General features: G+C 44.7%; 1 protein-coding gene across 2 annotated transcripts in view; it reads right to left on the bottom strand.

The window, feature by feature from the left end:
- OLFML3 (olfactomedin like 3) overlaps positions 1-26,549 on the bottom strand; it is a 47,539-nt gene that overhangs the window by 10,231 nt on the left and 10,759 nt on the right. For both annotated transcript variants that reach the window (XM_069761775.1, XM_069761776.1), the window contains exon 2: positions 1,390-1,669. In XM_069761775.1, the coding sequence (XP_069617876.1) occupies positions 1,390-1,669 (280 nt within the window). The remainder of the gene's footprint in view (positions 1-1,389; positions 1,670-26,549) is intronic.

Below are 26,549 nucleotides of genomic sequence, written 5' to 3'. Positions count from 1 at the left end.
AGTAGGTTAAGTGTTTTTGAATATCCATATTGAATCAGGAGCCCCATATAATGCTCCATAAAGTTTATGATGGGCCCCATAAGATGCTCCATATTAAAATATGCCCCATATAATCCTGCACGAATGTTGATTATGACCCCATAAGATGCTCCATACAGACATTTGCCCCATACAATGCTGCACAAATGTTGATTATAGCCCCATAAGATGCTCCATAAAGATATTTGCCCCACATAGTGCTGTACAAACGTTGATTATGGCCCTATAAGATTCCCCATACAGACACTTGCCCCATTTAGTGCTGCACAAAGGTTATGGCCCCATATAGTGCTGCACAAACGTTATGGCCCCATAGATGCTCCATACAGACACTTGCCCCATATAGTGCTGCACAACCTTTATGGCCCCATATAGTGCTGCATAAATGTTATGGCCCCATAGATGCTCCATACAAACACTTGCCCCATATAGTGCTGCACAAACGTTATGGCCCCATATAGTGCTGCACAAATGTTATGGCCCCATATAGTGCTGCACAAAGGTTATGGCCCCATACAGTGCTGCACAAATGTTATGGCCCCATATAGTGCTGCACAAACGTTATGGCCCCATAGATGCTCCATACAGACACTTGCCCCATTTGCTGTTGCTGCGATAAAAAAATAAATCACATACTCACCTCTCCATCGCTCAGGCCCCCGGCACTTTCAATAATCACCTGCTCCTTGTTCCGGCAACACTCCATCTTCAGCGTCTTCAGTACTGACGTTCAGGCAGAGGGTGCGCACTATCCAGGTCACCGCGCCCTCTGACCTGAGCATCACTGCTGAAGACAGAGCGGCACCCGGAACGGGGAGCAGGTGAATATCGCGCAGCGCTCCCCCTCCCCGTTATACTCACCTGCTCCTGGCGCTGTGCAGTCCCTGCTTCCCCGACGCCGCAGCTTCATCCTGTACTGAGCGGTCACTGTTACCACTCATTACAGTAATGAATATGCGGCTCCACTTCTATTGGGAGGTGGAGCCGCATATTCATTACTGTAATGAGCGGTACCATGTGACCGCTCAGTACAGGAAGAAGCTGCCGGCGCTGGGGAAGCCAGGGACCTGCAAGGACCGCGCCAGGAGCAGGTTAGTATAATTAGACAGCCCCTGCTCCCCCTCCCCTGCCGACCCTGGGTATGACTCGAGTATAAGCCGAGAGGGGGACTTTCAGCCCAAAAAAGTGGGCTGAAAATCTCAGCTTATACTCGAGTATATACGGTATATCCATGAAGATCGGGTTAGATATCAGTGGGCAGCTATTGCCACTTTTTTCAAGGTCATGGTTTCCTTTTTGCAGTAAATATATACAAACATTGCACCAAAATTCTGCAAGGAAAACTCTTACCTGTTAGCTTTTCATATTTTTCTTTCTTCTTTTTTTTCTCAAGGTGAAGCTCTGTCAATTTTTCATCTATTTCTACACAAGATGGAGCGGGGTTCTGAGTCTCCAAGTAGTCTACCTCTCTTTCGAGCCTGTCAACACGTACATTTGTGTTTTCCATCTCATTCCTTACTGTATCCTTCTCCTTCTCTATGTTCTCCAACATCTTGAGGACCTGGTTTTTGAAGTCACGGAGTTCTGCGCTGTATCGACTGCTTTGATCGTGCCATTGCACAATTCTTTCCTAAAGCCATAGAAGATATTATTTAGAGCAATAAGGAGATTATAATCCATATCTATCTAATCTATGTTACTATATCATACAATTAGGTTCTGTAGAAGGACGTAGATCTGGGGATTTATTATGATGGAATATAGGTTGAACTGGATGGACAAATGTCTTTTTTCGGCCTTACTAACTATGTTACTATGTTACTATGTTACTAATCGGTAGCAATAGTTAAAATCTTAATCAAGTAAAAAGCATACATTGAAATATTCAGAAAGGTCCAGACATTTTCTTTTAGACCTGAACAAAAGGAATTATAGAATATTACAGAGGAAAAAATAGCCTGACGCTTGCTTACGACCATTGTGTCAATCAGCTAAGACTACACTGCCCCCTGGCAAGAAGGAAGCCAGTAGGAAAAGGAGTTGTGTGCTCCTAAACAATTATCTTGAGGCAAACCCTTTAAGGATTGCAAGTTATACTAAAATATATTATTATTCCATTTTATTCTTTAATAAGCTGAACAGGATGGCAATCACTGACATGTGTATCACAAACTCTAGAGTGCTGACCGAGTTTCATACCCAAATGAAATATAAAACTGAACAAAACTTAGCATTGTCCGCTGAACAAAGAACATTGTAATCAGTTAGTTCTACAACTGTATGTGTTAAAAAAAATTATTGTGCTGACATAATCTTATAATTTTGCCCCTGCTATGTATTGTGTAATTGCTGTGTTTGACTGTGCAGCGACATGGTCTGTTCAAACCACATCTGGCCACGGGAGAAAGCATAAGTCACTTATGTTAAGCAAGTACACAGACGAAACAGCAGGAGCTCGCAGCTGCTGATTTCTGAGGTAACACATTTTCCTGACTGTTTATTACAATAGTGAGTGTTACTGCCGTGTTTCCATCACTCTGAGCTCATCATAAATGAAATCAGTAATGTAGGAGCTCCAGCGGCTTCTTAGCTTATATGTCACTCACTTGAATTATGATGAGCTCACAGGCCTGGAGTATTCTGCAAGAATACTGACTCCTGTGATAAACAGAGAAATGTGTTACCTTAAAAACTGACAGCTGTGATCCTCTGCTGTTTCTTCTGTGTACTCACTTATCATAAGTGGCTTCCCTGACGAGGGGCTGTGGTATATGCCAACCACGAACTGGAACAACCCTACATGGTCAAACACAGCCATTACTTAGCACATAGCAGAAACACATTTTTAAAATTATCTCAGCCCAGGAACAGTTTGGAAACACATTCAAGACTGAGTCTTTGACGTGCATTCCTTATCTATCCTAAATTGAAAGGGTAGTTGATCTTCACAACATTAGATATGTCACAGTGACATTTTTGATCCATGGAGTTCTAGGTATGGAGAACTTCATTGATTGCTAAAACTAGGCGGCAGAAGCATTTAGTTGAGTCTGCTCTCTGAAAATGTACGGTAGATAAGTCTATAAACAACAAGGCTGCATGGTAGCTCAGAAGGAAGCACATTAGCCTTGGAATGCTGGGGCCCTCCAAGGAATGCATTTGCAAGATATTTTTGTGTTCTTCTCATGTTTACATGGGTTCCCTCCCACACTCTGAAAACATACTGATAGGAAATTTATACTGTGAGCCCCAATGTGGACAGTGATGATAATGTTGGTAAAATACTGTGGAATGAATGGCACTAAATATGTGAGTAAAATTAATAGACTTTCTAGTGAGCTTGTCTTTTTGTGGTGCAGTGCTTAAACAGGTACTTCTGTTTCTTCACGTTAGTGAGGCGTCACTTCTGACATTACAAATAAGCAATGAGGGGCATTCCCAAAGAAACACAGAGGTTTTGATCCCTTAATGGATTAGTTAATAGTAGCAAAAAAGGGAACTTAAAACATAACATTTATTAATAATCTTAAAATGTAGACACAACAAACATAGAAATAGGGACCTTTCAGTAGCATCAACACCTGCACTATTAGGAGTCAAAATGTCTATACAAAACTACCAATACCAGTACCACTGGCAATGTAGTGACACAGACAGATTGAGGCATCCAAGGCATAACAACATGTCAGTACCACTGACCCACAGCTACTTGTGCCCCCCAAAAATAGAGATCCAAGTAATGATAATTGAAACAATCTCACCCAAGTCTGGTAGATGATAGAACCTCAGGCATCTGTTGAAGAACCCCTTGTAGATTGTGAGCCCTCGTGGGCAGGGTCCTCTCTCCTCCTGTACCAGTTGTGACTTGTATTTTTCAAGATTATTGTACTTGTTTTATTATGTATACCCCTCCTCACATGTAAAGCGCCATGGAATAAATGGCGCTATAATAATAAATAATAATAATAATAATAATATAGAGCTGTACGCACCAAACGTCTGGACAAATGGGGACCGCCTCCCAAAGCGTTTCATCCCTCCAAGACTCATCAGGGGATATGGCAGTCGGGATGGGGAGACTCCACCATGATAGGTACAACTAAAGAGCCACTCAATGTTTTAATTTACCTCACTTTTGACATGTCAAACGTTTTGGGACAATGCAGTTACACTTTAAGGAAGCAGAATAGACTGAAAAAAGAAAATGTTTAGATCATTACAATGAATAACAAAAGACTGACCTTCACTTCCAAACAAAAAACATGGTCAGTCTTTTGTTATTTATATATAGACTTTATGACTGTGCACTCCACCCATTATCCCGTGGTGGTTTTAAATACATCAGGATCCTATCAACCTATATAAATTCAGCCTAGGAGAGGATTCACATCAGGGTAGGTCCCCAGCAAATGGAGATCGCCTTGTCATTGGCTGCTGGGCATGCATGAATTGGCAAAATTATGTGCTAAGCATCTTCATTTTTCCTATTTTCTAGAGCAGTAATGCAATTCATATTTCATATATTTCATGTTTACATGCTATAGCGCTACAAAGTACAACTTTATTTGCTAGATCTTTACAATGATACTCCTATTTTTTGTGATGGTTTGGAATCTTATTTTCTCTCTTTTTCTATTAAAGTTGTGCTCATTTTGCATCCAGAGTTGAAGGTGAGTGACAGAAGCTTTAAGAGTTTGTACATGACAACACTAAAACATTTGACTTAGGTTATGTTAACCTAAATACAACTATAATTACACGGAGAGCTCTTATATATTTGCTTTTACAGTTCTTTGCTTCAAGACGAACTATAAAAATAGAGAGTTCTTTTAAATGATTATGTCTGTAATTACTGAGTCTTTCAGAAACCTCAGTTGTATGATTTTGCTCTCTGAAGATGAACCATTGCTGTGTGGACATTAGCTCTTTGAGGCTTTTTTTTTATGAAGAACATACTGATCTTTGATGTGGCTGCACATATATTTGTTCTTTGAAAATAATTAAAGGGCTTGAAAGGGGAAAAAAAGGTTATCCTTCCAGCCAACAGCAAGAAACACTCAAAGGTCCCTATCAAGTAACTCCAAACAGTAGTACTCATAGTGTAAATAACAAATAAAACGTAAGATTACAAAAAAAATAATAAAAAATAAATAAAATAAATGTAACAAGCTCAGGAAACGTCCAGCTCTGTTAGTGCTTACTATTTGTTGTATACACAGCACTTGCTCATCATTGTGTATACAGCGATCGTGATGGCAGACACGGCAAAAAATGGTTCCTGCCTTAGCTATTGGAAGTTCAGCTGCTCCACTTCTCCCGCACATGAACAATTGTGAATTTCGAATGTCACTACAGAGCAGAACTCGGACCGCGCAATACATTTAAAGTCTATGGATGGCCTGCAAGTAATTAAATAATAAAAATAATGGCACAACGTAGCTTTGTATATTCAAAATGTCCAGTACTTCAATATTGTGATAAAATTGTCAGCATGTGGCCCACAATTATGTACTATGTGTTCCTTGGACTGTGAACAATATTTTCTGGATTTCATCCTTTAAAGGAAAACTGTCAGCAGTTTTGAGATACAGCCATCACCTTTTAGGGCTTATATACAGCATTCTATAATGCTGTATATAAGCCCCCAATCCGACCTGGAAGAACTGAAAAATAAGTTTTAGTGTACTCACCTGCGGGTCGGTCCAGTCTGATGGGAGTCGCTGGTCTTGGTCCGGCACCTCCCATCTTCTTAGGATTCCCTCCTGCTTGCTATTTATATATATTCCAAATATAAGAAAGAAGATGAGGGCACTCACCGGTCTTCTTGAAATACAAAACTTTTATTGGCAACACATCCAGATAAAATTCATGGCCGGGAACGACAGAGCCGAAGCTCTGGTGAGCAGGGGAGAACAAGGACGACGGCCGTTTCGCGCTGTGCTTGCGCTTCTACGTTTTGTATTTCAAGAAGACCGGTGAGTGCCCTCATCTTCTTTCTTATATTTGGACTACACAGCTGGTTTTTCTTCTGTTTTTGAGGAGCACCCGAGGTAAGAAATATCATGGCTGTTTTTACCGCTGCCGAGCACCTAGTATGAGGTAGCAGTCTGGTCATAACCTCCGTACTGGAGACTGTGCCGCCCTGCTTGTATTATTTCTATTTATATATATGTTTGTTGCACTTCATTTTTTCAGGGCGCAGCCAGGCCCAGTGCTTTTGGCCTTGTAAGCTAGGGTGTCTGCCCTCATGGGATGCATCTAGATAGTGCTGGGCAGCCTACCTGATCTAATACTATGGGCGTCACTAATAGGCTATAAACTAGATACTGTGCATTACCTGTGTGTGATCAGCGCCCTATACAAGCCTCTTTTGTGCAATTATATACTAAGCAATCACCCACTCCATGAGTTGGTAGTATTTTTTGAGTGGTTGTCTCATCAGTATTTTGCACCTGTATTCCCGCCATCTTTATCACATGGGCTTGCTGCATCCTGGGAATGCACTAGTTCAGATACCTGGACAGGTAAGCCCTGCAGTCCCTTTGTGCTGTATTAATGTCCTGTGAATTCACCTCTTTTATCACTTCAAATGCTAAGTCGCTTTCTCTGAAACTTGTTAGTTAAGTCAAGTCTCTTCTCAGACTTTCTTTAGGAAGAGTTGACCTTGTAGCTATGGATGCAACTTTCACATCTCATGATGATTGGGCTAGCAGGCATTATTAGATCTTTTGTCAAATTTCGGTTCAGCAGTTCCTTTATATTTTCTGGATGTCTATGCCACATTTGTATACAGTCATTATGTCCATGTGTACATAGTCATTGTGTCCTTGTGTACATAGTTTCATCTGTTCCTTTCGTACTACAAGGGGAGACCCGAGGTGGTAGTCAGGACCGAGCTCACCCACTAAACACAGTCTATATACACCCCAGCCCCTTGTACATCTAATATGGGATGGATAGGCTCTTTTCCCCAGGTGCAGTTACCTTCTCTCCTCGTGCCACAGCAGTCCAGATAATAGATGATCCAGGGACATGCTGTACTCCAACGGGGAAAATAACTTTTATTGAACAATAGTGGAATGAAGTAAAGGCAAGAGTACAATACTGGTTTTCCTATTCTTTCCCTGTTCCGCTCTCCAACTACACCCACAGCAATTGCAGCAGTCCAAGTCCAGAGGAATTCCACACGCCGAGCATATCCCTACAGAAGTGGGTACCTTTCTGCCAATCTTAAGGCCTGTATTACAAGTCTCACTCTGAGTGTTCAGTCCTTAATTCAGAGCAGCAGTTTCCTCCTGTCTTGGAGACCTGACAATGCCCTGTGTTCTTCAGGATCTGCTCTGTCCGAAGTCCCAGGCAGTTCTGGACTCTCTGGAGTTAAAACCTGCAGCTTCTTGTATCCTCACTGCTGCTGCACGTCCAGCCCCCAACATTAACTGCTTACTGTCCCTGAACTAGCAACAGTAGTTAAAGGGAAAACTCCCCACATAACAGGGATAACAAGGCATAATAGATAAACATTGCAAACATTACAATAGGAAACATACACTATATATATGGGAACACTAGTGACTAGAGTTGAGCGACCTTGACCTTTTTAGAGTCGAGCCGGGTTTCGCGAAACCCAACTATCTCAAAAGTCGGGTCGAGTGAAATCGGCCGATTATGACGTAAAGTCGGGATCGACCGAAACACGAAACCCAATGCAAGTCAATGGGGCAGCATAGTCGGCAGTGAGTGGGGGCCAGGAAAACACCTAGAGTGCCCATTTTAATGTCAAAACCATCCATTCTTCTTAATGAAGCTTGTCAAGCGTAATTTACCTTATAATAATTGGAAGGCATTTGAAATTGGGGGTCATTTGGCTAAAGTTGTGGTGGGTAGGGCTGGTTCAAGTAATTAGTGGGCCCAGGAAATCTGGACCACGTCACAGCAGTGGAGCAGGGAGAGGTAAGTATTTCAACTTTGCAAGTGCTGTGAACCTGAGCAAGCAGGGGGGGCCCACTCGTTGGTATTGGCACTGGCACAGGGCCCCTCAAAGTACAGCGGTGTGTTTGCACAGCGGGGGCGCCTCCCACCGGCAGCAACACTTTTGCGCACTATGAGAGGCCCTGTGCCAGTGACGTCGCCAACTAGTATTCTTCCCCCCACCTGATGAAGGAACCTGCACTTTCATCTGCACCTTCCTCTTTGTCCCCGTGTAAGGTGGTATGGTATGCGGGAAGAGCAACCTGACTTTCAGCAGGGTCACAATGTTGTTGTGTAGCGTGCACGGGGAATGTTGCGTTATGGGTCAATGTACCAGCAGACTCATCTATCACTGGCTGGGCAATGGGCAGGATGAGGAGGAAACACAGATATAGGCCCAAAGAATAAAGTTGGCTAAATGCAGTTCAAAATTGGTAACACAGGAATAACCAGGGGGCATTGCAGTGGAGGACAACTGGAATGAGAGGCAGACACCGATAGTAGGCCCCAACCCAACTAGTAGGCCAAATGCAGTCTAACATTAACAACTACTTAACGAGCGCCTGAAAATGGAATTTCAGGACAGGAAACCAGGAAAACAGCAAGGAGCGGCAGACACTGTTAGTAGTCCCCAAACCAACTAGTACGCCAAATGCAGTTGTTCCATTTAACCACAATTTAACGAGAGCCTGAAGATAGAAGCTCAGGAAAGGCAACCTGGAGAACACCTTGGAGTGGAACACACCATCTCTCTCCACCCCATACCCATTTTGTAGGCCTAATGCAGTGTAGTTTTCTACAACTACTAAACGAGAGTCGGAAGACCGAAGCAATGGCAAGGAAACCTGGGGAACACCTTGGAGTGTAACACACCATCTCTCTCCACCCGATACCCATTTTGTAGGCCTAATGCAGTGTAGTTTTCTACAACTACTAAACGAGAGTCGGAAGATCGAAGCAAAACGAGGAAACCTGGAGAACACCTTGGAGTGTAACACACCATCTCTCTCCACCCCATAGCCAATTTGGAGGCCTAATGCAGCGTAGTTTCCAACAACTACTAAACGAGAGCATTAAGATCGAAGCTCTGGAAAGGCAACCTGGAGAACACCTTGGAGTGTAACACACCATCTCTCTCCACCCGATACCCATTTTGTAGGCCTAATGCAGTGTAGTTTTCTACAACTACTAAACGAGAGTCGGAAGACCGAAGCAATGGCAAGGAAACCTGGGGAACACCTTGGAGTGTAACACACCATCTCTCTCCACCCGATACCCATTTTGTAGGCCTAATGCAGTGTAGTTTTCTACAACTACTAAATGAGAGTCGGAAGACCGAAGCAATGGCAAGGAAACCTGGGGAACACCTTGGAGTGTAACACACCATCTCTCTCCACCCGATACCCAATTTGTAGGCCTAATGCAGTGTAGTTTTCTACAACTACTAAACGAGATTCGGAAGACCGAAGCAATGGCAAGGAAACCTGGGGAACACCTTGGAGTGTAACACACCATCTCTCTCCACCCGATACCCATTTTGTAGGCCTAATGCAGTGTAGTTTTCTACAACTACTAAACGAGAGTCGGAAGACCGAAGCAATGGCAAGGAAACCTGGGGAACACCTTGGAGTGTAACACACCATCTCTCTCCACCCGATACCCAATTTGTAGGCCTAATGCAGTGTAGTTTTCTACAACTACTAAACGAGAGTCGGAAGACCGAAGCAATGGCAAGGAAACCTGGGGAACACCTTGGAGTGTAACACACCATCTCTCTCCACCCGATACCCATTTTGTAGGCCTAATGCAGTGTAGTTTTCTACAACTACTAAACGAGAGTCGGAAGACCGAAGCAATGGCAAGGAAACCTGGGGAACACCTTGGAGTGTAACACACCATCTCTCTCCACCCCATACCCAATTTGTAGGCCTAATGCAGCCTACTTTCCGACAACTACTAAACGAGAGCATGAAGATCGAAGCTCAGGAAAGGCAACCTGGGGAACACCTTGGAGTGTAACACACCCTCTCTCTACACCACGGAAGGGCTGATTCTTAGGAAGGAAGGCTGTCAGAAAGAAGCAGGGCGCGTGCGAGGGTGATTATATTCTTATTAGGTATATACTCACCCTCGGACGCGCCCTGCTTCTTTATTTGTAATGAATGTTTATTTGCAATGTGGTTTTGACTTACTCTATTTTTTTGGTAAATAATGATTTTATTATTTTCATTGTTTTGCATCTTCTTGGCAATAATATAAAGAAGACGCGACAGGACAACACTCGGTGGATGCCATATCTGTGTTTTAAATTGAAAAAAACTTTCAGTTAACTACTTGCAGGAGAAAGTTATTGTAGCTGGTGGCCATTTTTAGTACTGTACCAGATTTTTATTGTATGTGTTTGTTTTTAATGTTAAAATGTCTGCATTTGATATCTCTCCAGTATTTTCTTTTTTATAAGCAAAATACTTATTTTTATATTTTCTGATGTTGGTTCAAGGGGTATACGGGCAGCAGTAGACAGGTCAGTGGAGGCCTAGTGGAAGGAGGGACCGCAGACAGGCTTTGAAGGCCTAACATAATAAATTGGGCTGGCTGTAGGCAATTTAAAATTGGTTCCAGGGGAACACGGGCAGCAGTGGCCTGGTCAGTGTAGTAGTAGTGGAAAGAACGGGCCGCAGACAGGCTTCGAAGGCCTAACATAACAAAAATTGGGATGTAGGCAATTTACAATTGGTTCCAGGGGAACACGGACAGCAGTAGACAGGTCAGTGGAGGCCTAGTGGAAGGAGGGACTGCAGACAGGCTTCGAAGCCCTAACATAATAAATTGGGCTGGCTGTAGGCAATTTAAAATTGGTTCCAGGGGAACCCGGGCAGCAGTAGACAGGTCAGTGGAGGCCTAGTGGAAGGAGGGACCGCAGACAGGCTTCGAAGCCCTAACATAATAAATTGGGCTGGCTGTAGGCAATTTAAAATTGGTTCCAGGGGAACACGGGCGGCAGTAGCCAGGTCAGTGTAGTAGTAGTGGAAAGAACGGGCCGCAGACAGGCTTCGAAGGCCTAACATAACAAAAATTGGGCTGTAGGCAATTTAAAATTGGTTCCAGGGGAACACGGGCGGCAGTAGACAGGTCAGTGGAGGCCTAGTGGAAGGAGGGACCGCAGACAGGCTTCGAAGCCCTAACATAATAAATTGGGCTGGCTGTAGGCAATTTAAAATTGGTTCCAGGGGAACACGGGCAGCAGTAGACAGGTCAGTGGAGGCCTAGTGGAAGGAGTGACCGCAGACAGGCTTCGAAGGCCTAACATAAGAAAAATGTCAATACAATGGTATTGACAGTGCCAGGCATTGAAGGATGTCAGCGCATAGACTAAACATTGGTGGAGCTGTGAGAGAAAATTTTGCAAGTGGTAGAGCACTGTTTGACCTGGGGGGGGGGACTGTCTTGTGGCCGGCGGTACAGGCCCAGGGCCCCTCATATTACAACGGTGTGTCTGACGTTGGGTGCGCACCACCACCGCCAGACACTTTATTGTGCTATGAGGGACCTAGTGGCAGTGCCGTCGACCAAAAGCGGGCACACCCACCTCTTCAGACAAACAGTACTCTCACGGGTGCTGGCGCCAAGTGGCGATACCACGGCCCCGTGTGGGGACTTTGGCTATTTAGGGAGGTGTTAACATGTCGGATGCTGGACAATCAGGTGCTGCAAATTACGAGATTGGAAAAGTCGTTCAGAATAGTCCACAGGCAAGACCTTTACATAGGAAAGCTAGGTGTCAGCCGGGCAAGGTGGGGCAAAAGATTTCGAAATCCAGTTGTGGTTCATTTTAATGAAGGTTAGATCATCTACATTTTGGGTAGCCAGACGAGTCCTTTTTTCTGTTAGTATTGAACCTGCAGCACTGAATACTCTTTCTGATAGGACACTAGCTGCCGGGCAAGCAAGCTCCTGCAATGCATATTCTGCCAATTCTGGCCAGGTGTCTAATTTTGATGCCCAGTAATCAAATGGGAATGACGGTTGAGGGAGAACGTCGATAAGGGATGAAAAATAGTTAGTAACCATACTGGACAAATGTTGTCTCCTGTCACTTTGAATTGATGCTGCAGTACCTGTCCTGTCTGCGGTCATAGCAAAATCACTCCACAACCTGGTCAGAAAACCCCTCTGGCCAACGCCACTTCTGATTTCTGCCCCTCTAACACCTCTGGTCTGCTGGCCCCTGCAGCTCGTGTTAGAACGATCACGGGCGCTGTGTGCAGGGAATGCCAGAAGCAAACGGTCAATAAGAGTTGATTGTTTGGTTGCTAATATTAGTTCCAAGTTCTCATGTGGCATTATATTTTGCAATTTGCCTTTATAGCGAGGATCAAGGAGGCAGGCCAACCAGTAATCGTCATCGTTCATCATTTTTGTTATGCGTGTGTCCCTTTTGAGGATACGTAAGGCATAATCCGCCATGTGGCCCAAAGTTCCAGTTCTCAAATCTGTGGTTGTGCTTGGTTGAGGGGCAGTTTCAGGCAAATCCACGTCACTTGTGTCCCTCCAAAAACCAGAACCCGGCCTTGCCGCGCCAACAATTTCCACTGGCCCCGGAAAAGCTTCCTCATTAAAAATATAATCATCCCCATCATCCTCCTCGTCCTCCTCCTCCTGTTCGCCCGCTACCTCGTCCTGTACACTGCCCTGGCCAGACAATGGCTGACTGTCATCAAGGCTTTCCTCTTCCTCAGCTGCAGACGCCTGATCCTTTATGTGCGTCAAACTTTGCATCAGCAGACGCATTAGGGGGGTGCTCATGCTTATTATGGCGTTGTTTGCACTAACCAGCCGTGTGCATTCCTCAAAACACTGAAGGACTTGACACATGTCTTGAATCTTCGACCACTGCACACCTGACAACTCCATGTCTGCCATCCTACTGCCTGCCCGTGTATGTGTATCCTCCCACAAAAACATAACAGCCCGCCTCTGTTCACACAGTCTCTGAAGCATGTGCAGTGTTGAGTTCCACCTTGTTGCAACGTCTATGATTAGGCGATGCTGGGGAAGGTTCAAAGAACGCTGATTGGTCTGCATACGGCTGGAGTGTACGGGCGAACGGCGGATATGTGAGCAAAGTCCACGCACTTTGAGGAGCAGGTCGGATAACCCCGGATAACTTTTCAGGAAGCACTGCACCACCAGGTTTAAGGTGTGAGCCAGGCAAGGAATGTGTTTCAGTTGGGAAAGGGAGATGGCAGCCATGAAATTCCTTCCGTTATCACTCACTACCTTGCCTGCCTCAAGATCTACAGTGCCCAGCCACGACTGCGTTTCTTTCTGCAAGAACTCGGACAGAACTTCAGCGATGTGTCTGTTGTCGCCCAAACACTTCATAGCCAATACAGCCTGCTGACGTTTGCCAGTAGCTGCCCCATAATGGGAGACCTGGTGTGCAACAGTGGCAGCTGCGGATGGAGTGGTTGTGCGACTGCGGTCTGTGGACGAGGTCTCGCTTCTGCAGGAGGACGAGGAGGAGGAGGAGAGGGTGCGAACGGCTACAGCCAACTGTTTCCTAGACCGTGGGCTAGGCAGAACTGTCCCAAACTTGCTGTCCCCTGTGGACCCTGCATCCACCACATTTACCCAGTGTGCCGTGATGGACACGTAACGTCCCTGGCCATGCCTACTGGTCCATGCATCTGTTGTCAGGTGCACCTTTGTGCTCACAGATTGCCTGAGTGCGTGGACGATGCGCTCTTTAACATGCTGGTGGAGGGCTGGGATGGCTTTTCTGGAAAAAAAGTGTCGACTGGGTAGCTCGTAGCGTGGTACAGCGTAGTCCATCAGGGCTTTGAAAGCTTCGCTTTCAACTAACCGGTAGGGCATCATCTCTAACGAGATTAGTCTAGCTATGTGGGCGTTCAAACCCTGTGTACGCGGATGCGAGGCTAAGTACTTCCTTTTTCTAACCATAGTCTCATGTAGGGTGAGCTGGACTGGAGAGCTGGAGATCGTGGAACTAGCGGGGGTGCCGGTGGACATGGCAGACTGAGAGACGGTGGGAGATGGTATTGTTGCCGCCGGTGCCCTAGATGCAGTGTTTCCTACTACGAAACTGGTGATTCCCTGACCCTGACTGCTTTGGCCTGGCAAAGAAACCTGCACAGATACTGCAGGTGGTGCAGAAAATGGTGGCCCTACACTGCCGGAAGGGATGTTGCGTTGCTGACTAGCTTCATTGGCCGAGGGTGCTACAACCTTAAGGGACGTTTGGTAGTTAGTCCAGGCTTGCAAATGCATGGTGGTTAAATGTCTATGCATGCAACTTGTATTGAGACTTTTCAGATTCTGCCCTCTGCTTAAGGTAGTTGAACATTTTTGACAGATGACTTTGCGCTGATCAATTGGATGTTGTTTAAAAAAATGCCAGACTGCACTCTTTCTAGCATCGGATACCTTTTCAGGCATTGCAGACTGAGCTTTAACCGGATGGCCACGCTGTCCTCCAACAGGTTTTGACTTTGCCACGCGTTTTGGGCAAGATACGGGCCCGGCAGATGGAACCTGTTGCGATGTTGATGTCTGCTGCGGCCCCTCCTCCTCCGCTTCAGAACTGCTGCCGCCTGCACCCTGTTCCCCCAATGGCTGCCAATCGGGGTCAAGAACTGGGTCATCTATTACCTCTTCTTGTAGCTCGTGTGCAACTTCGTCTGTGTCACCGTGTCGGTCGGTGGTATAGCGTTCGTGATGGGGCAACATAGTGTCATCATGGTCTGATTCTTGATCAGCACCCTGCGAGGGCAATGTTGTGGTCTGAGTCAAAGGACCAGCATAGTAGTCTGGCTGTGGCTGTGCATCAGTGCACTCCATGTCAGATTCAACTTGTAATGGGCATGGACTGTTAACTGCTTCACTTTCTAAGCCAGGGACGGTATGTGTAAAGAGCTCCATGGAGTAACCCGTTGTGTCGCCTGCTGCATTCTTCTCTGTTGTTGTTTTTGCTGAAGAGGACAAGGAAGCGACTTGTCCCTGACCGTGAACATCCACTAACGACGCGCTGCTTTTACTTTTACCAGTTTCACGAGAGGAGGCAAAAGAGCTAGAGGCTGAGTCAGCAAGATAAGCCAAAACTTGCTCTTGCTGCTCCGGCTTTAAAAGCGGTTTTCCTACTCCCAGAAAAGGGAGCGTTCGAGGCCTTGTGTAGCCAGACGACGAACCTGGCTCCACAGCTCCAGACTTAGGTGCAATATTTTTTTTCCCACGACCACCTGATGCTCCACCACTACCACTACCCTCATTATCAGCTGACAATGAACGCCCCCGGCCACGACCTCTTCCACCAGACTTCCTCATTTTTTTAAAAACGTTACCAAACTAACGGTATTTGTTGCTGTCACACAACTTACACGGTGAGCTATAACTTCAGTATGATTTAGCTACCCCTTTACAGGTGGGTGAGACCACAACGAAAATCAGGCACAATGTTACACACTCTGTTGTTGGTGGCAACAAATGAGAGAGATGCCACACACGCAGGACTGTCACTGAAGCGCAAATGTAAATATTAATCTCCCACTGATTTGTTTTGTTTTTTTTAACAGGGAGACTTTAGAAAAAAAAAAATAATAAAAAAAAATGATTTTTAAGGAAGAATTTATAAACCAAATAAAATGAAATGATTGTTTCAGGGAGAATTTAGAAAACAAATTAAAAAAAAATAGGCTTTCTATGGCCCACTGAGTGAGAGAGGACGCACACAGGAGTCAGGAGTGGCACACAAGCCCAGAGGCCAATATTTATCTCCCACTGATTGATTTAGTGATTTTTTCAGGTAGATTTTGGAACCCAAATCAAGCAAAAAAATAAATAGGCTTTCTATGGCCCACAATTGGAGAGAGAGAGAGAGATGGCACACCCAGGAGTCAAGACTGGCACACAAGCAGAAAGGGCAATATTAATCTCCCACTGATTTGATTTTTTTTTTTTTTCAGGGAGACTTTAGAAAAAAAAATACAAAAAAATGAATTTTTCAGGAAGAATTTAGAAACAAAATAAAATAAAATGATTGTTTCAGGGAGAATTTAGAAAACCAAAAAAAAAAATAAGCTTTGTAGGGCCCACTGAGTGAGAGAGGACGCACACAGGAGTCAGGAGTGGCACACAAGCCCAGAGGCCAATATTTATCTCCCACTGATTGATTTATTGATTTTTTCAGGTAGAATTTAGAACCCAAATCAACCCAAAAAATAAATAGGCTTTCTATGGCCCACTATTTGTGAGAGAGATGGCACGCTCAGGACTGGCACACAAGCCCAGAGGCCAATATTAATCTCCCACTTTTTTTTTTTTTTTTTCCAGGGAAAATTTATAAACCCAATAAAAAAAATAATAAATAGGCTTTCTATGGCCCATTATCTGAGAGAGAGAGATGGCACGCTTAGGACTGGCACACAAGCCCAAAGGCCAATATTAATCTCCCACTGATTGATTTATTGATTTTTTCAGGTAGAATTTAGAACCCAAATCAACCCAAAAAATAAATAGGCTTTCTATGGCCCACTATTTGTGAGAGAGATGGCACGCTCAGGACTGGCACACAAGCCCAGAGGCCAATATTAATCTCCCACTTTTTTTTTTTTTCCAGGGAAAATTTATAAACCCAATAAAAAAAATAATAAATAGGCTTTCTATGGCCCACTATCTGAGAGAGAGAGATGGCACGCTTAGGACTGGCACACAAGCCCAAAGGCCAATATTAATCTCCCACTGATTGATTTATTGATTTTTTCAGGTAGAATTTAGAACCCAAATCAAGCAAAAAAATTAATAGGCTTTCTATGGCCCACTGAGTGAGAGATGGCACACACAGGAGTCAGGAGTGGCACACAAGCCCTGAGGCCAATATTTTTCTCCCACTGATTGATGTTGTGATTTTTTCAGGTAGATTTTGGAACCCAAATCAAGCAAAAAAATAAATAGGCTTTCTATGGCCCACTGAGTGAGAGATGGCACACACAGGAGTAAGGAGTGGCACACAAGCCCTGAGGCCAATATTTTTCTCCCACTGATTGATGTAGTGATTTTTTCAGGTAGATTTTAGAACCCAAATCAAGCAAAAAAATAAATAGGCTTTCTATGGCCCACTGAGTGAGAGATGACACAGACAGGGATGGCACTCTAGCAGAAATGCCAATCTTAATCTCCCACAAAAAAAAAAAAAAAGGAACTGTCCTTCAATTACTATCTCCCTGCAGTAATCTCAGCCAGGTATGGCAGGCAGCAATAAGGAGTGGACTGATGCACAAATTAAATAAAAAGTGTGGACAAACAAACAAGATAGCTGTGCAGAAAGGAAGGAACAAGAGGATTTGTGCTTTGAAAAAAGCAGTTGGTTTGCACAGCGGCGTACACACAGCAATGCAGCTATCAGGGAGCCTTCTAGGGCAGCCCAATGAGCTACAGCGCTGAGGAAAAAAAAAATGTAGCTTCCACTATCCCTGCACACCGAAGGTGGTGTTGGGCAGTGGAAATCGCTACAGCACAAGCGGTTTGGTGGTTAATGGACCCTGCCTAACGCTATCCCTGCTTCTGACGAAGCGGCAGCAACCTCTCCCTAAGCTCAGATCAGCAGCAGTAACATGGCGGTCGGCGGGAACGCCCCTTTATAGCCCCTGTGACGCCGCAGACAGCAAGCCAATCACTGCAATGCCCTTCTCTAAGATGGTGGGGACCAGGACCTATGTCATCACGCTGCCCACACTCTGCGTTTACCTTCATTGGCTGAGAAATGGCGCTTTTCGCGCCATTGAAACGCGACTTTGGCGCGAAAGTCGCGTACCGCATGGCCGACCCCGCACAGGGGTCGGATCGGGTTTCATGAAACCCGACTTTGCCAAAAGTCGGCGACTTTTGAAAATGAACGACCCGTTTCGCTCAACCCTACTAGTGACATAGCATCATGTTACAGGGCAAACAAAGAAATCTCACGACATATGCAGTGCATCATATAACAGTACATAGCATAATAATAAACGAGGCTGACAGCACTCACTTATTGGGGCGCCCGTTCCAAGTCCAGGGAACCTTCCTGGATAGTCCAAGTAATCAAATAGCAGATGAACAGCGCTCCACTCGGGTGTAGTAATTTCAAGAAGAAAAATTTATTCAGCCATAGTGAAGCAACGTTTTGACCATAAACTGGTCTTTTTCAGGCATACAAAACAGTGTATAGGATCGGCTTAAATACAGTAGTGTGATTGCCACACAGTGCACCAATCACCATCAAGTCACAGCCCACAATAAAATATTTACAAAACATAACATATAATAGACATCAGATACATATATATTTATTGCCTTCCAACATTGATATATTCAGCATATAAATAATCTAAATAATAAATCTACAATAGAAGTTTGTGCTTTGTTTATCCTTTAACTAGCAAATCCGCTCTGTGCATTGTAGTTTTCATAGGGATCATCAGCCAATCCATAGAGTCCTATGTAGATTATCCTGAGGTGTCTCAGTCGCAGAGCCAATAGGATTCATTCCCAATAAAAGCGCCAAACAGATCAAAGTCCTATCCATGGTCTTGATACATTGCGACGCACCTTGTGCTACCAATAAAATACCTCCTATCTTATCCAAGTCATACATACGTCATCCAGCTGCATCAACCATCAAGGTTCCCCGCTGGATCGTAAGTCTTGTTGAAGCCATATCACGAGAGCGCAGGCGCACCGCATCCCGGACGAGCCCCCGTCACATGATGGCAACGCGGACACGCCCAGTGACACCATCCACACACGTCACCCGTCAACCGCATCACGTGACAGCGACCCGAGCGGATCACCTAGGTGACACTGGTAAATAGCGCAACCGCATATACAATTATTACTAGATGTAATCCCTCGGCAATAGATCTATGGGAGAATTTATACACAGGACTCTAAAGGTCAGCGAGAACCTCATCCTACTGATTTAGTGATTTAGCAGCACAAAAATAATCAACCAATTTAAAAAAATAAAAAAAAAAATAGAAAATTTAATGAGACAGTCGGGAGGCAAAAGGAGGAAAACCAAATGTAACATATCCATGTTTTATAATACTTTTATATGGTCATCATCCAAATCTTCAGGCATCTCAAACCATTTGTCCACCGGCTGTCCCACCAAATTCCTATATCTATGTAAAGGAAACTGATAAAAATGGTTTATTGCTATTTGACAGTAATCATCCAAGGAGGATGGTTAGTTCACTACCTTGGAGTCAGTTGTTAAGAGTTCATTCGGAAGATAGTGTCTGATGATGATAGAGTTTATCAATGGTTAGATGAAATGTGTTCTAAGTTTGTAGCGAGGGGATACCCTAGAGAAGAAGTGGACAGGTATAAAGTGAGGGCCCTAAACTCCTCACCTGAGAGTATTCGGAATATGACATTTATAAAACAATCAAGTGAACGTATCCTGTTTGTGTCCATCTATAACTCAGCAAGTAATCAGATTGGTAGGATCTTAGAAAAAATTAGGCTTTTTTACAACGTGGTTTGCCATTGGTTGCGGGTTATAGAGCATATCCTATGATGTCGTTTAGGAGGGGACGTAATTTGAGAGATAAATTGGTTAAATCTGACATTGGCACATCAAAAGTCTCTATTCAACGGACTTTGAGCACAGCCAGACATGGGAATTTTCCATGTTTAGACTGTGCCTGTTGCAATAATATGTTGAAGGGTGAATTTTTTTATCACCCTCACACTGGTAAAAAGATCTTTCTAAAGGAGAGATATACTTGTGCGTCAAGCTACGTTGTATATAAGATTACGTGCCCTTGTGGTTTGACATATGTGGGTGACACTACCATGGAGGTGAGGGCCCGTATCAGCAAGCACAAGAGCCCTATTAGGATGGGACTTACTGAATTGCCGCTCCCAAAACATTTTATGGAGAATAGACATGAGGTAAACCAAATAAGATTTAGGGTCACTGACAGTGCTCCAACTTTAAGGAGAGGAGGGGATAGATTACAGATGCTTAAAAGGAAGGAATTGAGGTGGATTTACACACTGGGGTCTGTTGTGGATTCTATTTTTGGGCTCCCTCTGGTGGTTACAGATGGTACTGGGTGACTTGTGTTTTCTGCGGTCTCTGGTGTCCACCTGTTCTATCAGGATATGGGAGTTTCCTATTTAACCTGACTTTCTTGTCATTTCCTCGCCGGCTATCAATGTAATCAGTGTGTCTTGTTACCTCTGCTTCCCGCTTCTGTAATCTTCAGGACAAGCTAAGTTTTTGTTTTTCCTGTTCCACGTTTTGCTTAATTTTTGTCTTAGTCCAGCTTGCAGATATGTGATTCCTTTTTGCTGGTTGCTCTAGTGGGCTGATATTACTCCTCATGTTCCATGAGTTGGCACATGAGTTCAAGTAATTTCAGGATGGTTTTTTGTAGGGTTTTTCGCTGACCGCGCAGTTCACTTTTGTATCCTCTGCTATCTAGCTTTAGCGGGCCTCATTTTGCTGAATCTGTTTTCATAACTACGTATGTGCTTTCCTCTCATTTCACCGTCATTACATGTGGGGGGCTGCTATTTCTGTGGGGTGTTTCTCTGGAGGCAAGAGAGGTCTGTGTTTCTTCTAATAGGGGAAGTTAGTCCTTCGGCTGGCGCGAGACGTCTAGGAATCATCGTAGGCACGTTCCCCGGCTACAGCTAGTTGTGTGTTAGGTTCAGGATCGCGGTCAGCTCAGTTTCCATCACCCTAGAGCTTGTTTTGTTTTTTGTGCTTGTCCTTTTGTGATCCCCTGCCATTGGGATCATGACAGTATAGCCGGCCTGAAAGTGGTAATCGTATTGGCTGAAGTAGGAGGAAAAGTAGTCTGAGGAAGTTTTTTTTTTTTCCCTCAGAGTTTGCTGCCTAGCCTTAATTGCAGCCTGGCTGCGTCTTACCTCCTCTTAATCCCTGAATGGCTCTGACCTCAGCTGTTTATCATGGACGTCCAGAGTTTGGCTTCCAGCCTGAATAATCTTGCTGCTAAGGTTCAAAATATACAAGATTTTGTTGTACATGCTCCTATGTCTGAACCTAGAATTCCTATCCCAGAGTTTTTTTCTGGAGATAGATCTAGTTTTCTGAATTTTAGGAACAATTGCAAGTTGTTTCTTTCTTTAAAATCTCGCTCCTCTGGAGACCCTGCTCAGCAAGTCAAAATTATTATATCTTTCCTGCGGGGTGACCCTCAGAATTGGGCATTTGCATTGGCACCAGGGGATCCTGCGTTGCTCAATGTGGATGCGTTTTTTCTGGCATTGGGTTTGCTCTATGAGGAACCTAACCTAGAGATTCAGGCTGAAAAAGCTTTATTGGCTCTCTCTCAGGGGCAAGATGAAGCAGAAATATATTGTCAGAAATTTTGGAAATGGTCGGTGCTTACTCAGTGGAATGAGTGCGCCCTGGCTGCAAGATTCAGAGATGGCCTTTCTGAGGCCATTAAAGATGTTATGGTGGGGTTCCCTGCGCCTACAGGTCTGAATGAGTCTATGACTATGGCTATTCAGATTGATCGGCGTTTACGGGAGCGCAAACCTGTGCACCATTTGGCGGTGTCTTCTGAACAGGCACCTGAGACAATGCAATGTGATAGAATTCAGTCCAGAAGTGAACGGCAAAACTATAGGCGGAAAAATGGGTTGTGTTTTTATTGTGGTGATTCAGCTCATGTTATATCAGCATGCTCTAAACGCACAAAAAAGGTTGATAAGTCTGTTGCCATTAGTACTTTACAGTCTAAGTTCATTCTGTCTGTGACTCTGATTTGTTCATTATCAGCCATTTCCGTCGATGCCTATGTGGATTCAGGCGCTGCCCTGAGTCTTATGGATTGGTCATTTGCCAACCGCTGTGGGTTTAGTCTGGAGCCTCTGGAAGTCCCTATTCCTTTGAAAGGAATTGACTCTACACCTTTGGCTATGAACAAACCTCAGTACTGGACACAAGTGACCATGCGTATGACTCCCGTTCATCAGGAGGTGATTCGCTTCCTGGTACTGTATAATTTACATGATGTCTTAGTGCTTGGTCTGCCATGGTTACAAACTCATAACCCAGTCTTGGACTGGAAAACGATGTCTGTGTTAAGCTGGGGATGTCAGGGGGTTCATGATGATGCACCTCCGATTTCTATCGCTTCATCTACTCCTTCTGAGGTTCCTGTATTTTTGTCTGATTATCGGGATGTTTTTGAGGAGCCTAAGCTCAATTCGCTTCCTCCTCACAGGGATTGCGATTGTGCTATAGATTTGATTCCTGGCAGTAAATTTCCTAAAGGACGTTTGTTCAATCTGTCAGTGCCAGAGCATACTGCTATGCAGGATTATGTTAAGGAGTCCTTGGAAAAGGGACATATCCGTCCATCTTCGTCCCCTTTGGGAGCAGGGTTTTTTTTCGTGGCCAAAAAAGATGGTTCCTTGAGGCCTTGTATAGATTACCGTCTTTTGAATAAGATTACAGTCAAATATCAGTATCCTTTGCCATTGTTGACTGATTTGTTCGCTCGCATTGAGGGGGCTAGGTGGTTCACTAAGATTGATCTTCGGGGTGCGTATAATCTTGTGCGGATAAAGCAGGGTGATGAGTGGAAAACCGCATTTAATACGCCTGAGGGCCATTTTGAGTATTTGGTGATGCCTTTTGGACTTTCTAATGCTCCTTCTGTCTTCCAGTCCTTTATGCACGATATTTTCCGTGAATATCTGGATAAATTTATGATTGTGTATTTGGATGATGTTTTGGTTTTTTCTGATGACTGGGAGTCCCATGTTCAGCAGGTCAGGAAGGTGTTTCAGGTCCTGCGGGCCAATTCTTTGTTTGTAAAAGGTTCAAAGTGTCTCTTTGGAGTCCAGAAGATTTCTTTTTTGGGGTATATTTTTTCCCCTTCTACTATTGAGATGGATCCCGTCAAGGTTCAGGCTATTTGTGACTGGACGCAGCCTACATCTCTTAAGAGTCTACAGAAGTTCTTGGGCTTTGCTAATTTTTATCGTCGTTTCATAACTAATTTTTCTAGTGTTGTTAAGCCTTTGACGGATTTGACTAAGAAGGGTGCTGATGTTGCTGATTGGTCTCTTGCGGCTGTGGAGGCCTTTCAGGAACTTAAGCGCCGGTTTTCTTCTGCTCCTGTGTTGCGTCAGCCAGATGTTTCGCTTCCTTTTCAGGTTGAGGTTGATGCTTCCGAGATTGGAGCGGGGGTGGTTTTGTCGCAGAGAAGCTCCGATTGCTCAGTGATGAAGCCATGTGCGTTCTTTTCTAGAAAGTTTTCGCCCACTGAGCGGAATTATGATGTTGGTAATCGGGAGCTTTTGGCCATGAAGTGGGCATTTGAGGAGTGGCGTCATTGGCTTGAGGGTGCTAGACATCGTGTGGTGGTCTTGACTGATCACAAAAATCTGATTTACCTTGAGTCTGCCAAGCGTCCGAATCCTAGACAGGCTCGTTGGTCACTGTTTTTCTCCCGTTTCGATTTTGTGGTTTCGTACGTGCCAGGTTCAAAGAATGTGAAGGCGGGTGCTCTTTCTAGGAGTTTTGTGCCTGACTCCCCTGGAAATTCTGAGCCCACTGGTATCCTTAGGGATGGGGTGATTTTGTCGGCTGTCTCCCCAGACTTGCGACGTGCTTTGCAGGAGTTTCAGGTGGATAAACCTGATCGTTGTCCGCCTGAAAGACTGTTTGTTCCGGATAATTGGACCAGTAGAGTCATCTCCGAGGTCCATTCTTCTGTGTTGGCAGGTCATCCTGGAATATTTGGTACTAGAGACTTGGTGGCCAGGTCTTTTTGGTGGCCTTCCTTGTCGAGGGATGTGCGTTCTTTTGTGCAGTCTTGTGAAGTTTGCGCTCGGGCTAAGCCTTGCTGTTCTCGGGCCAGTGGATTGTTGTCACCTTTGCCTATCCCGAAGAGGCCTTGGACGCACATTTCCATGGACTTTATTTCGGATCTCCCTGTCTCTCAAAAAATGTCCGTCATCTGGGTTGTGTGTGACCGCTTTTCTAAGATGGTTCATCTGGTACCCTTGCCTAAGTTACCTTCCTCCTCTGAGTTGGTCCCTCTATTTTTTCAGAACGTGGTTCGTTTGCATGGGATTCCGGAGAACATCGTTTCTGACAGGGGATCCCAGTTTGTGTCTAGATTTTGGCGGACGTTCTGTGCTAAGATGGGCATTGATTTGTCCTTGTCGTCTGCATTCCATCCTCAGACGAATGGCCAGACGGAACGAACTAATCAGACCTTGGAAACTTATTTAAGGTGTTTTGTTTCTGCTGATCAAGATGACTGGGTTATCTTTTTGCCGCTTGCCGAATTTGCCCTTAATAATCGGGCTAGTTCTGCTACCTTGGTTTCTCCTTTCTTTTGTAATTCGGGGTTTCATCCTCGTTTTTCCTCTGGTCAGGTGGAGCCTTCTGATTGTCCTGGAGTGGACATGGTGGTGGATAGATTGCATCAGATTTGGAGTCATGTGGTGGACAATTTGAGGTTGTCCCAGGAGAGGGCTCAGCAGTTTGCTAATCGCCGTCGCCGCGTGGGTCCTCGACTTCATGTTGGGGACTTGGTGTGGTTGTCTTCTCATTTTGTTCCTATGAAGGTCTCTTCTCCTAAGTTCAAGCCTCGGTTCATCGGTCCCTATAGGATCTTGGAAATTCTTAACCCTGTGTCGTTTCGTTTGGATCTCCCGGCATCGTTTGCTATTCGTAATGTGTTCCATCGGTCGTTGTTGCGGAGGTATGAGGTACCTGTTGTTCCTTCGCTTGAACCTCCTGCTCCGGTGCTGGTGGAGGGAGAATTGGAGTATGTTGTGGAAAAGATCTTGGATTCTCGTGTTTCCAGACGGAAACTCCAATATTTGGTCAAGTGGAAGGGTTATGGTCAGGAGGATAATTCTTGGGTGGTTGCCTCTGATGTTCATGCTGCTGATTTGGTCCGTGCATTTCATAGGGCTCATCCTGGTCGCCCTGGTGGTTCTCGTGAGGGTTCGGTGACCCCTCCTCAAGGGGGGGTACTGTTGTGGATTCTGTTTTTGGGCTCCCTCTGGTGGTTACAGATGGTACTGGGTGACTTGTGTTTTCTGCGGTCTCTGGTGTCCACCTGTTCTATCAGGATATGGGAGTTTCCTATTTAACCTGACTTTCTTGTCATTTCCTCGCCGGCTATCAATGTAATCAGTGTGTCTTGTTACCTCTACTTCCCGCTTCTGTAATCTTCAGGACAAGCTAAGTTTTTGTTTTTCCTGTTCCACGTTTTGCTTAATTTTTGTCTTAGTCCAGCTTGCAGATATGTGATTCCTTTTTGCTGGTTGCTCTAGTGGGCTGATATTACTCCTCATGTTCCATGAGTTGGCACATGAGTTCAAGTAATTTCAGGATGGTTTTTTGTAGGATTTTTCGCTGACCGCGCAGTTCACTTTTGTATCCTCTGCTATCTAGCTTTAGCGGGCCTCATTTTGCTGAATCTGTTTTCATAACTACGTATGTGCTTTCCTCTCATTTCACCGTCATTACATGTGGGGGGCTGCTATTTCTGTGGGGTGTTTCTCTGGAGGCAAGAGAGGTCTGTGTTTCTTCTAATAGGGGAAGTTAGTCCTTCGGCTGGCGCGAGACGTCTAGGAATCATCGTAGGCACGTTCCCCGGCTACAGCTAGTTGTGTGTTAGGTTCAGGATCGCGGTCAGCTCAGTTTCCATCACCCTAGAGCTTGTTTTGTTTTTTGTGCTTGTCCTTTTGTGATCCCCTGCCATTGGGATCATGACAGGGGTCTTTACAGCCCAGGGGTCTGAATATAGACTTTAACCTACAGACATGTACCCTCTGAAATGATTATGCACCTTTTTTGGCAGTGTTCCACATTGGTGGTTATGATGTTTTTAATTATGTTAGATACATGTGATTGGATTTTAATATGCATGTTTTGTTCTTTTCTTTTTTTTTTATTCTTTAGGAAATTGGTGGGACAGTCGGTGGACAGATGGATTGAGATGCCTGAAGATTTGGATGATGACCATCTAAAAGTATTATAAGACATGGATATGTTACATTTGGTTTCCCTCCTTTTGCCTCCCGACTGTCTCATTATATTTTCTATTTTTTTATTTTTTTGAAAAAATTGGTTGATTATTTTTGTGCCACTAAATCAGTAGGATGAGGTTCTCGCCGCCCTTTAGAGTCCTGTGTATAAATTCTCCCATAGATCTATTACCGAGGGATTACATCTAGTAATAATTGTAAATGCAGTTGCGCTATTTACCGGCGTCACCTAGGTGATCTGATTGGGTCGCGGTCACGTGATGCGGCTGGCGGGTGAAGTGTGCGCGTGGTGTCACTGGGCGTGTCCTCGTTGCGAACATGTGATGGGGGCTCGTCCGGGATGTGGTGCACCTGCGCTCTCGTGATGCGGCTTTGATGAGATTTGCGATCCGGGGGGGGGAACCTTGATGGTTGATGCAGCTGGATGACGTATGTATGACTTGAATAAGATAGGAGGTATTTTATTGGTAGTACAAGGTGCGTCG

This window comes from Ranitomeya imitator, chromosome 3 (assembly GCF_032444005.1).
Source record: "Ranitomeya imitator isolate aRanImi1 chromosome 3, aRanImi1.pri, whole genome shotgun sequence".
NCBI lineage: Eukaryota > Metazoa > Chordata > Amphibia > Anura > Dendrobatidae > Ranitomeya > Ranitomeya imitator.
The sequence above is the reverse complement of the archived record's forward strand: the minus strand, read 5'-3'. Positions and strand labels throughout refer to the sequence as shown.